This window comes from Pseudophryne corroboree, chromosome 4, assembly GCF_028390025.1.
Source record: "Pseudophryne corroboree isolate aPseCor3 chromosome 4, aPseCor3.hap2, whole genome shotgun sequence".
In the NCBI taxonomy this organism is placed as follows: Eukaryota; Metazoa; Chordata; class Amphibia; order Anura; family Myobatrachidae; genus Pseudophryne; species Pseudophryne corroboree.
Genome location: NC_086447.1, coordinates 20,781,925 through 20,794,362, shown reverse-complemented (window position 1 = coordinate 20,794,362; position 12,438 = coordinate 20,781,925). Strand labels below are relative to the sequence as shown.

General features: G+C 53.1%; 1 protein-coding gene across 5 annotated transcripts in view; it reads right to left on the bottom strand.

The window, feature by feature from the left end:
- Positions 1–12,237, bottom strand: part of AGBL5 (AGBL carboxypeptidase 5) — a 99,834-nt gene extending 87,597 nt beyond the window's left edge. The window contains exon 1 of one of the 5 annotated variants that reach the window (XM_063914933.1): positions 12,142–12,237. Coding sequence is in view for 4 of the 5 variants with exons in the window: in XM_063914934.1 (XP_063771004.1) it covers positions 3,819–3,826 (8 nt within the window). In the remaining variant the exon portion in view is untranslated. Of the gene's footprint in view, positions 1–3,818; positions 4,023–12,141 lie in introns of those variants that run through there. The other 4 variants (XM_063914934.1, XM_063914935.1, XM_063914931.1 and 1 more) reach the window with 4 other exon arrangements.
- Positions 12,238–12,438: the final 201 nt, after the last annotated feature.

Here is a 12,438-nt window from a genome sequence, read left to right as displayed (position 1 = left end):
AGACCAAACGGCAACGTCTGGAATTGGTAATGGCAGGTCTGTACCACAACCTTGAGGTACTCCTGGTGAGGTGGGTAAATGGGGACATGTAGGTAAGCATCCATGATGTCCAGTGATACCATGTAATCCCCCTCTTCCAGGCTTGCAATAACCGCCCTGAGCGATTCCATTTTGAACTTGAACTTCCTTATATAAGTGTTCAAGTATTTCAAATTTAGAATGGGTCTCACCGAACCGTCTGGTTTCGGTACCACAAACATTGTGGAATAGTAACCCCGTCCCTGTTGAAGGAGGGGAACTTTTATTATCACCTGCTGGAGGTACAGCTTGTGAATTGCCGCCAGTACTACCTCCCTGTCCTGGGGAGTAGTTGGCAAGGCTGATCTGAGGTAACGGCGAGGGGGAGACGCCTCGAATTCCAGCTTGTATCCCTGAGATACCACTTGTAGAACCCAGAGATCCACCTGTGAGCGAACACACTGGTCGCTGAAATTCCGGAGACGCGCCCCCACCGCACCTGGCTCCATCTGTGGAGCCCCAGCGTCATGCGGTGGACTCAGTAGAAGCAGGGGAGGATTTTTGTTCCTGGGAACTGGCTGTCTGGTGCAGCTTTTTCCCTCTCCCCCTGCCTCTGGGCAGAAAGGAAGCACCTTTGATCCGCTTGCCTTTCTGAGGCCGAAAGGACTGTACCTGATAGTACGGTGCTTTCTTAGGTTGTGAGGGAGCCTGAGGTAAAAATGTTGATTTCCCAGCTGTTGCTGTGGATACGAGGTCCGAGAGACCATCCCCAAACAATTCCTCACCCTTATAAGGCAAAACCTCCATGTGCCTTTTAGAATCAGCATCACCTGTCCACTGCCGGGTCCATAATACCCTCCTGGCAGAAATGGACATTGCATTAATTCTAGATGCCAGCCGGCAAATATCCCTCTGTGCATCCCTCATATATAAGACTACGTCTTTAATATGCTCTATGGTTAGCAAAATAGTATCCCTGTCGAGGGTATCAATATTATCTGACAGGGTATTAGACCACGCTGCAGCAGCACTACACATCCATGCTGAAGCAATTGCAGGTCTCAGTATAGTACCTGAGTGTGGATAGCCTCCTGCTTTCTATCAGCAGGCTCCTTCAAGGCGGCCGTATCCTGAGACGGCAGTGCCACCTTTTTTGACAAGCGTGTGAGCGCCTTATCCACCCTAGGAGATATCTCCCAACGTGACCTATCCTCTGGCGGGAAAGGGTACGTCATCAGTAACTTTTTAGAAATTACCAATTTCTTATCGGGGGAACCCCACGCTTCTTCACACACTTCATTCAACTCATCAGATGGGGGAAAAAACACTGGCTGCTTTTTCTCCCCAAACATAATACCCTTTTTAGTGGTACCTGGGTTAATGTCAGAAATGTGTAACACATTTTTCATTGCCGTAATCATGCAACGGATGCCCCTTGTGGATTGTGTATATGTCTCATCCTCGTCGACACTGGAGTCAGACTCCGTGTCGACATCTGTGTCTGCCATCTGAGGTAGCGGGCGTTTGTGAGCCCTTGATGGTCTTTGAGACGCCTGGGCAGGCACGGGCTGAGAAGCCGGCTGTCCCACGGCTGTTACGTCATTCAGCCTTTTATGTAAGGAGTTGACACTGTCGGTTAATACCTTCCACATATCCACCCACTCTGGTGTCGGCCCCGCAGGGGGTGACATCACACTTATCGGCACCTGCTCCGCCTCCACATAAGCCTCATCACACATGTCGACACAGCCGTACCGACACACCGCACACACACAGGGAATGCTCTGACTGAGGACAGGACCCCACCAAGTCCTTTGGGGAGACAGAGAGAGAGTATGCCAGCACTCACCACAGCGCTATATAATCAGGGATTTACACTAACACCAAGTGATTTTTCCCTATAGCTGCTTTACAATACAGTTTTGCGCCTAAATTTAGTGCCCCCCCTCTCTTTTTTACCCTTTGAGCCTGGAAACTGCAGGGGAGAGCCTGGGGAGCTGTCTTCCAGCGGAGCTGTGAAGAGAAAATGGCGCCAGTGTGCTGAGGGAGACAGCCCCGCCCCTTTTTCGGCGGGCTTCACCCGCTCTTATATTAATATTATGGCAGGGTATTTTTGCACATATATAGTTTATTAGACTATATTATGTGCTTTTTGCCAATTTTAGATACTCTAATTGCAGCCCAGGGCGCTCCCCCCCAGCGCCCTGCACCCATCAGTGACCGGAGTATGTGGTGTGCATAGGGAGCAATGGCGCACAGATGCAGTGCTGTGCGCTACCTTAATGAAGACCGGAGTCTTCTGCCGCCGATTTCCAGGACGTTCTTCTTGCTTCTGGCTCTGCAAGGGGGACGGCGGCGCGGCTCCGGGACCGGACGACCGAGGCTGGGCCTGTGTTTGATCCCTCTGGAGCTAATGGTGTCCAGTAGCCTAGAAGCCCAAGCTAGCTGCAAGCAGGTAGGTTCGCTTCTCTCCCCTAAGTCCCTCGTAGCAGTGAGTCAGTTGCCAGCAGATCTCACTGAAAATAAAAAACCTAACAAATACTTTCTTTACTAGAAGCTCAGGAGAGCCCCTAGTGTGCAACCAGCTCGAGCCGGGCACAGATTCTAACTGAGGTCTGGAGGAGGGGCATAGAGGGAGGAGCCAGTGCACACCAGATAGTACCTAATCTTTCTTTTAGAGTGCCCAGTCTCCTGCGGAGCCCGTCTATTCCCCATGGTCCTTACGGAGTACCCAGCATCCACTAGGACGTCAGAGAAAGCTTGTTTTATTTGTACTGTGCCCAGCGCTCAGCTCCCTCAGCCCTGCAGCCTGGCTGCTAGAGCTCACCCCAGGGTCGGCAGGGTGCACTGGGGGGGGAGCTGGCTGCAGCAGGGACTAACTGTTGCCTGCCCTGCTGCTGCCCTCCACCACCACCCAGTGTGGCCGAAATCTGTTGCCTCACCGCAGCCCCCAGTTCAGAGGCTGCGGCACACCCCCCTATCTGTTAGCCAGGAGGCTCGGGAAGCTTGTCCCGACCACCGCGGCTCTGGATCATAGCTCCCGGACCCCAGTGCTCAACATCCTACTCACCTCCCCGCTGCATAGGGAGCCGGCTAGCCCGGTCCCCGTGAGCGGCGCACCCTGGGCGGCAGTGTCTCCCTCCTCCGGCGCCACACACCGGGAGCCGGAGGTCTTGGGCTCCAAGCTGCGGCGCCAAGCAGTACTCTCCTGCTAAAGCCCGGCAGCACGGGAGACCCGCCCTGGATGCCGCGGCTTACTGACTCCGGGCAGCGCTTGTGCTGGGGTCGCCGGGAGTGGAGCAACCGGTCCCCAGCGGCGACCTCCAAACCACTCTCTCCTCCGGCGCAGTACACCAGGAGCAGGAGGTCCAGGACTACCAGCCCTGCGCCGGGCGACCACAGCAGCCTCCTCCTTCTCCCCCGGCGCACACACACAGCTCAGTGCGCCAGGGGGCTACCCTCACTGCCGCGGTCACCGGAGAGGTCCTAGCGCCCACAACATTTTTCAAAGATGGCGCCAAGCGCCAGTGCATGTGGCGACAAGGATCTCCGGCCACAAGTGGGTTAGAGTTAGGGTAGGGTAGGGGGAGGGTTAAGAGTTAGGGGAAGGAAAGGGGAGGGTTAGAGATAGGGGATGGTAGGGTAGGGGGAGGGTTAGAGTTAGGGGAGGCGAAGGTAGGGGGAGGGTCAGAGTTGGGGTAGGGTTAAAGTTAGGAGAGGTAGGGGGAGGGTTAGAGTTAGGGGATGGTAGGGTAGGGGGAGGGTTAGAGTTAGGGTAGGGAGAGGGTTAGACCACTTACCAACCCATGTCAGGATTTTCAGCTCTATGGATGTTGCTGTCGGCCTCCTCACCACCGGCATCCCGACAGCCGGCATTTCATTCCCAACCCCACACAGCAGCCCTATATAAACCCCAGTATATACAGCACCCCCCATATTACCACCCAGTACACAGCACACCTATATTACCCCCTAATACAAAGTGTCTCTATATTACCCTTACCCGAGTGCACAAAGCTAACCCATATTATCCGCACTACATTCATCTCCCCCCTATCACCCCAGTACATTCATCTCCCCCCTATCACCCCAGTACATTCATCTCCCCCCTATCACCCCAGTACATTCATCTCCCCCCTATCACCCCAATACCTTCATCTCCCCCCTATCACCCCAGTACATTCATCTCCCCCCTATCACCCCAATACCTTCATCTCCCCCCTATCACCCCAGTACATTCATCTACCCCCTATCACCCCAGTACATTCATCTCCTCCCTATCACCCCAATACCTTCATCTCCCCCCTATCACCCCAGTACATTCATCTACCCCCTATCACCCCAGTACATTCATCTCCCCCCTATCACTCCAGTACATTCATCTCCCCCCTATCACCCCAATACCTTCATCTCCCCCCTATCACCCCAGTACATTCATCTACCCCCTATCACCCCAGTACATTCATCTCCTCCCTATCACCCCAGTACATTCATCTCCCCCCTATCACCCCAGTACATTCATCTCCCCCCTATCACCCCAGTACATTCATCTCCTCCCTGTCACCCCAGTACATTCATCTCCTCCCTGTCACCCCAGTACATTCATCTCCTCCCTATCACCCCAGTACATTCATCTCCTCCATATCACCCCAGTACATTCATCTCCCCCCTATCACCCCAGTACATTCATCTCCCCCCTATCACCCCAGTACATTCATCTCCCCCCTATCACCTCAGTACATTCATCTCCCCCCTATCACCCCAGTACATTCATCTCCCCCCTATCACCCCAGTACATTCATCTCCCCCCTATCACCTCAGTACATTGATCTCCTCCATATCACCCCAGTACATTCATCTCCCCCCTATCACCCCAGCACATTCATCTCCCCCCTATCACCCCAGTACATTCATCTCCCCCCTATCACCCCAATACCTTCATCTCCCCCCTATCACCCCAGTACATTCATCTCCCCCCTATCACCCCAGTACATTCATCTCCCCCCTATCACCCCAGCACAATCATCTCCCCCCTATCACCCCAGCACAATCATCTCCCCCCTATCACCCCAGTACATTCATCTCCCCCCTATCACCCCAATACATTCATCTCCCCCCTATCACCTCAGTACATTGATCTCCTCCCTATCACCCCAGTACATTCATCTCCCCCCTATCACCCCAGTACATTAATCTCCCCCCTATCACCCCAGTACATTAATCTCCCCCCTATCACCCCAGTACATTAATCTCCCCCCTATCACCCCAGTACATTAATCTCCCCCCTATCACCCCAGTACATTCATCTCCCCCTATCACCCCAGTACATTCATCTCCCCCCTATCACCCCAGTACATTCATCTCCCCCCTATCACCCCAGTACATTCATCTCTCCCCTATCACCCCAGTACATTCATCTCCCCCCTATCACCCCAGTACATTCATCTCCCCCCTATCACCCCAGTACATTCATCTCTCCCCTATCACCCCAGTACATTCATGTCCCCCCTATCACCCCAGTACATTCATGTCCCCCCTATCACCCCAGTACATTCATGTCCCCCCTATCACCCCAGTACATTCATGTCCCCCCTATCACCCCAGTACATTCATGTCCCCCCTATCACCCCAGTACATTCATGTCCCCCCTATCACCCCAGTACATTCATCTCTCCCCTATCACCGCAGTACATTCATCTCTCCCCTATCACCGCAGTACATTCATCTCTCCCCTATCACCGCAGTACATTCATCTCTCCCCTATCACCCCAGTACATTCATCTCTCCCCTATCACCCCAGTACATTCATCTCCCCCCTATCACCCCAGTACATTCATCTCTCCCCTATCACCCCAGTACATTCATGTCCCCCCCATCACCCCAGTACATTCATGTCCCCCCCATCACCCCAGTACATTCATGTCCCCCCTATCACCCCAGTACATTCATGTCCCCCCTATCACCCCAGTACATTCATGTCCCCCCTATCACCCCAGTACATTCATGTCCCCCCTATCACCCCAGTACATTCATCTCCTCCCTATCACCCCAGTACATTCATGTCCCCCCTATCACCCCAGTACATTCATGTCCCCCCTATCACCCCAGTACATTCATGTCCCCCCTATCACCCCAGTACATTCATCTCCTCCCTATCACCCCAGTACATTCATGTCCCCCCTATCACCCCAGTGCATTCATGTCCCCCCTATCACCCCAGTACATTCATGTCCCCCCTATCACCCCAGTACATTCATCTCCTCCCTATCACCCCAGCACATTCATCTCATATAACCCCAGTACATTCATGTCCCCCCTATCACCCCAGTACATTCATGTCCCCCCTATCACCCCAGTACATTCATCTCCCCCCTATCACCCCAGTACATTCATCTCCTCCCTATCACCCCAGTACATTCATCTCCCCCCTATCACCCCAGTACATTCATCTCCTCCCTATCACCCCAGTACATTCATCTCTCCCCTATCACCCCAGCACATTCATGTCCCCCCTATCACCCCAGTACATTCATCTCCCCCCTATCACCCCAGTACATTCATCTCCCCCCTATCACCCCAATACATTCATCTCCCCCCTATCACCCCAGTACATTCATCGCCCCCCTATCACCCCAGTACATTCATCTCTCCCCTATCACCCCAGTACATTCATCTCCCCCCTATCACCTCAGCACATTCATCTCCCCCCTATCACTCCAGTACATTCATCTCCCCCCTATCACCTCAGCACATTCATCTCCTCCCTATCACCCCAGTACATTGATCTCCTCCCTATCACCCCAGTACATTCATCTCCCCCCTATCACCCCAGTACATTCATCTCCCCCCTATCACTCCAGTACATTCATCTCCCCCCTATCACCCCAGTACATTCATCTCCCCCCTATCACCTCAGCACAATCATCTCCCCCCTATCACCCCAGTACATTCATCTCCCCCCTATCACCCCAGTACATTCATCTCCTCCCTGTCACCCCAGTACATTCATCTCCCCCCTATCACCTCAGCACATTCATCTCCTCCCTATCACCCCAGTACATTCATCTCCCCCCTATCACTCCAGTACATTCATCTCTCCCCTATCACCCCAGTACATTCATCTCCCCCCTATCACCTCAGTACATTCATCTCTCCCCTATCACCTCAGTACATTCATCTCTCCCCTATCACCCCAGTACATTCATCTCCCCCCTATCACCCCAGTACATTCATCTCCCCCCTATCACCCCAGTACATTCATCTCCTCCCTGTCACCCCAGTACATTCATCTCCCCCTATCACCCCAGTACATTCATCGCCCCCCTATCACCCCAGTACATTCATCTCCCCCCTATCACCCCAGTACATTCATCTCTCCCCTATCACCCCAGTACATTCATCTCCCCCCTATCACCTCAGTACATTCATCTCTCCCCTATCACCCCAGTACATTCATCTCTCCCCTATCACCCCAGTACATTCATCTCCCCTATCACCCCAGTACATTCATCTCCCCCCTATCACCTCAGTACATTCATCTCTCCCCTATCACCCCAGTACATTCATCTCCCCCCTATCACTCCAGTACATTCATCTCTCCCCTATCACCCCAGTACATTCATCTCTCCCCTATCACCCCAGTACATTCATCTCCCCTATCACCCCAGTACATTCATCTCCCCCCTATCACCCCAGTACATTCATCTCCCCCCTATCACCCCAGTACATTCATCTCTCCCCTATCACCCCAGTACATTCATCTCCCCTATCACCCCAGTACATTCATCTCCCCCCTATCACCCCAGTACATTCATCTCTCCCCTATCACCTCAGTACATTCATCTCTCCCCTATCACCCCAGTACATTCATCTCCTCCCTGTCACCCCAGTACATTCATCTCCCCCCTATCACCCCAATACCTTCATCTCCCCCCTATCACCCCAGTACATTCATCTCCCCCCTATCACCCCAATACCTTCATCTCCTCCCTATCACCCCAGTACATTCATCTCTCCCCTATCACCGCAGTACATTCATCTCCCCCCTATCACCCCAGTACATTCATCTCCCCCCTATCACCCCAATACATTCATCTCCCCCCTATCACCCCAATACATTCATCTCCCCCCTATCACCCCAGTACATTCATCTCTCCCCTATCACCCCAGTACATTCATCTCCCCCCTATCACCCCAGTACATTCATCTCCCCCCTATCACCTCAGTACATTCATCTCTCCCCTATCACCCCAGTACATTCATCTCCCCCCTATCACCCCAGTACATTCATCTCCCCCCTATCACCCCAGTACATTCATCTCTCCCCTATCACCCCAGTACATTCATCTCCTCCATATCACCCCAGTACATTCATCTCCCCCCTATCACCCCAGTACATTCATCTACCCCCTATCACCCCAGTACATTCATCTCCCCCCTATCACCCCAGTACATTCATCTCTCCCCTATCACCCCATTACATTCATCTCCCCCCTATCACCCCAGTACATTCATCTCCCCCCTATCACCCCAGTACATTCATCTCCTCCCTGTCACCCCAGTACATTCATCTCCCCCTATCACCCCAGTACATTCATCGCCCCCCTATCACCCCAGTACATTCATCTCCCCCCTATCACCCCAGTACATTCATCTCTCCCCTATCACCCCAGTACATTCATCTCCCCCCTATCACCTCAGTACATTCATCTCTCCCCTATCACCCCAGTACATTCATCTCTCCCCTATCACCCCAGTACATTCATCTCCCCTATCACCCCAGTACATTCATCTCCCCCCTATCACCTCAGTACATTCATCTCTCCCCTATCACCCCAGTACATTCATCTCCCCCCTATCACTCCAGTACATTCATCTCTCCCCTATCACCCCAGTACATTCATCTCTCCCCTATCACCCCAGTACATTCATCTCCCCTATCACCCCAGTACATTCATCTCCCCCCTATCACCCCAGTACATTCATCTCCCCCCTATCACCCCAGTACATTCATCTCTCCCCTATCACCCCAGTACATTCATCTCCCCTATCACCCCAGTACATTCATCTCCCCCCTATCACCCCAGTACATTCATCTCTCCCCTATCACCTCAGTACATTCATCTCTCCCCTATCACCCCAGTACATTCATCTCCTCCCTGTCACCCCAGTACATTCATCTCCCCCCTATCACCCCAATACCTTCATCTCCCCCCTATCACCCCAGTACATTCATCTCCCCCCTATCACCCCAATACCTTCATCTCCTCCCTATCACCCCAGTACATTCATCTCTCCCCTATCACCGCAGTACATTCATCTCCCCCCTATCACCCCAGTACATTCATCTCCCCCCTATCACCCCAATACATTCATCTCCCCCCTATCACCCCAGTACATTCATCTCTCCCCTATCACCCCAGTACATTCATCTCCCCCCTATCACCCCAGTACATTCATCTCCCCCCTATCACCTCAGTACATTCATCTCCCCCCTATCACCCCAGTACATTCATCTCCCCCCTATCACCCCAGTACATTCATCTCCCCCCTATCACCCCAGTACATTCATCTCTCCCCTATCACCCCAGTACATTCATCTCCTCCATATCACCCCAGTACATTCATCTCCCCCCTATCACCCCAGTACATTCATCTACCCCCTATCACCCCAGTACATTCATCTCCCCCCTATCACCCCAGTACATTCATCTCTCCCCTATCACCGCAGTACATTCATCTCCCCCCTATCACCCCAGTACATTCATCTCTCCCCTATCACCCCAGTACATTCATCTCCTCCCTATCACCCCAGTACATTCATCTCCCCCCTATCACCCCAGTACATTCATCTCCCCCTATCACCCCAGTACATTCATCTCCTCCCTATCACCCCAGTACATTGATCTCCTCCCTATCACCCCAGTACATTCATCTCCCCCCTATCACCCCAGTACATTCATCTCCCCCCTATCACCCCAGTACATTCATCTCCCCCCTATCACCGCAGTACATTCATCTCCCCTATCACCCCAGTACATTCATCTCCCTCCTATCACCCCAGTACATTCATCTCTCCCCTATCACCCCAGTACATTCATCTCCCCCCTATCACCGCAGTACATTCATCTCCCCCTATCACCCCAGTACATTCATCTCCTCCCCTATCACCTCAGTACATTCATCTCTCCCCTATCACCTCAGTACATTCATCTCCCCCCTATCACCCCAGTACATTCATCTCCCCCCTATCACCCCAGTACATTCATCTCCCCCCTATCACCCCAGTACATTCATCTCCCCCCTATCACTCCAGTACATTCATCTCTCCCCTATCACCCCAGTACATTCATCTCTCCCCTATCACCCCAGTACATTCATCTCTCCCCTATCACCCCAGTACATTCATCTCTCCCCTATCACCCCAGTACATTCATCTCCCCCCTATCACCCCAGTACATTCATCTCCCCCCTATCACCCCAGTACATTCATCTCTCCCCTATCACCGCAGTACATTCATCTCCCCCCTATCACCCCAGTACATTCATCTCCCCCCTATCACCCCAATACATTCATCTCCCCCCTATCACCCCAGTACATTCATCTCCCCCCTATCACCCCAGTACATTCATCTCCCCCCTATCACCTCAGTACATTCATCTCTCCCCTATCACCCCAGTACATTCATCTCCCCCCTATCACCCCAGTACATTCATCTCCCCCTATCACCCCAGTACATTCATCTCTCCCCTATCACCCCAGTACATTCATCTCCTCCATATCACCCCAGTACATTCATCTCCCCCCTATCACCCCAGTACATTCATCTACCCCCTATCACCCCAGTACATTCATCTACCCCCTATCACCCCAGTACATTCATCTCCCCCCTATCACCCCAGTACATTCATCTCTCCCCTATCACCGCAGTACATTCATCTCCCCCCTATCACCCCAGTACATTCATCTCTCCCCTATCACCCCAGTACATTCATCTCCTCCCTATCACCCCAGTACATTCATCTCCCCCCTATCACCCCAGTACATTCATCTCCCCCTATCACCCCAGTACATTCATCTCCTCCCTATCACCCCAGTACATTGATCTCCTCCCTATCACCCCAGTACATTCATCTCCCCCCTATCACCCCAGTACATTCATCTCCCCCCTATCACCCCAGTACATTCATCTCCCCCCTATCACCGCAGTACATTCATCTCCCCTATCACCCCAGTACATTCATCTCCCCCCTATCACCCCAGTACATTCATCTCTCCCCTATCACCCCAGTACATTCATCTCCCCCCTATCACCGCAGTACATTCATCTCCCCCTATCACCCCAGTACATTCATCTCCTCCCCTATCACCTCAGTACATTCATCTCTCCCCTATCACCTCAGTACATTCATCTCCCCCCTATCACCCCAGTACATTCATCTCCCCCCTATCACCCCAGTACATTCATCTCCCCCCTATCACCCCAGTACATTCATCTCCCCCCTATCACCCCAGTACATTCATCTCCCCCCTATCACCCCAGTACATTCATCTCCCCCCTATCACCCCAGTACATTCATCTCCCCCCTATCACCCCAGTACATTCATCTCCCCCCTATCACCCCAGTACATTCATCTCCCCCCTATCACCCCAGTACATTCATCTCCCCTATCACCCCAGCACATTCATGTCCCCCCTATCACCCCAGTACATTCATCTCCCCCCCTATCACCCCAGTACATTCATGTCCCCCTATCACCCCAGTACATTCATGTCCCCCCTATCACCCCAGTACATTCATCTCCCCCCTATCACCCCAGTACATTCATCTCCCCCCTATCACCCCAGTACATTCATCTCCCCTATCACCCCAGCACATTCATGTCCCCCCAGGCTACTGCCCCCCATGGCACCTGGCTGTTCTCCCCTCCTGGGAATAAGTACAGCGCTCTCTCCTTAGACAGCGGCACAGACTCACCCACCCCAGGCAGGCCAGACATCTCCGGCCCCCGCAGGCACAAGTCAGAGAGCAGCGCCCCAGGTGCGGCAGTGACAGCGGGTGCCGGGCAGCATGCAGTGTGTACACACCGGGGGGGGAGACGGGTGACGGGATGCGGGGTACCTGTGTGGTGGCGGCGGCGCCTCCGCTCCGTCTTTCACAGCTGAGTCCAGTAACCTAAACAAACCCCCCCTCTCCCTTCCGCCTAGCTGCCCAGCAACAAGCCGACACCTGATTGGTCAGATCTAGCAGCAGAGAGAGACACGGTACCTGATTGGTTCCACTGGCCGTCACTTAACAGCCAAGCCTCGCTCTGACTCTCCGGTGACGGTGACGTCATGTTTCCATGGGGATAGTAATCATTGGAAATGACCGGGGCGGAGTCACAGCCTACAGAGCGTTAGACGCGCGGTGGGGGCG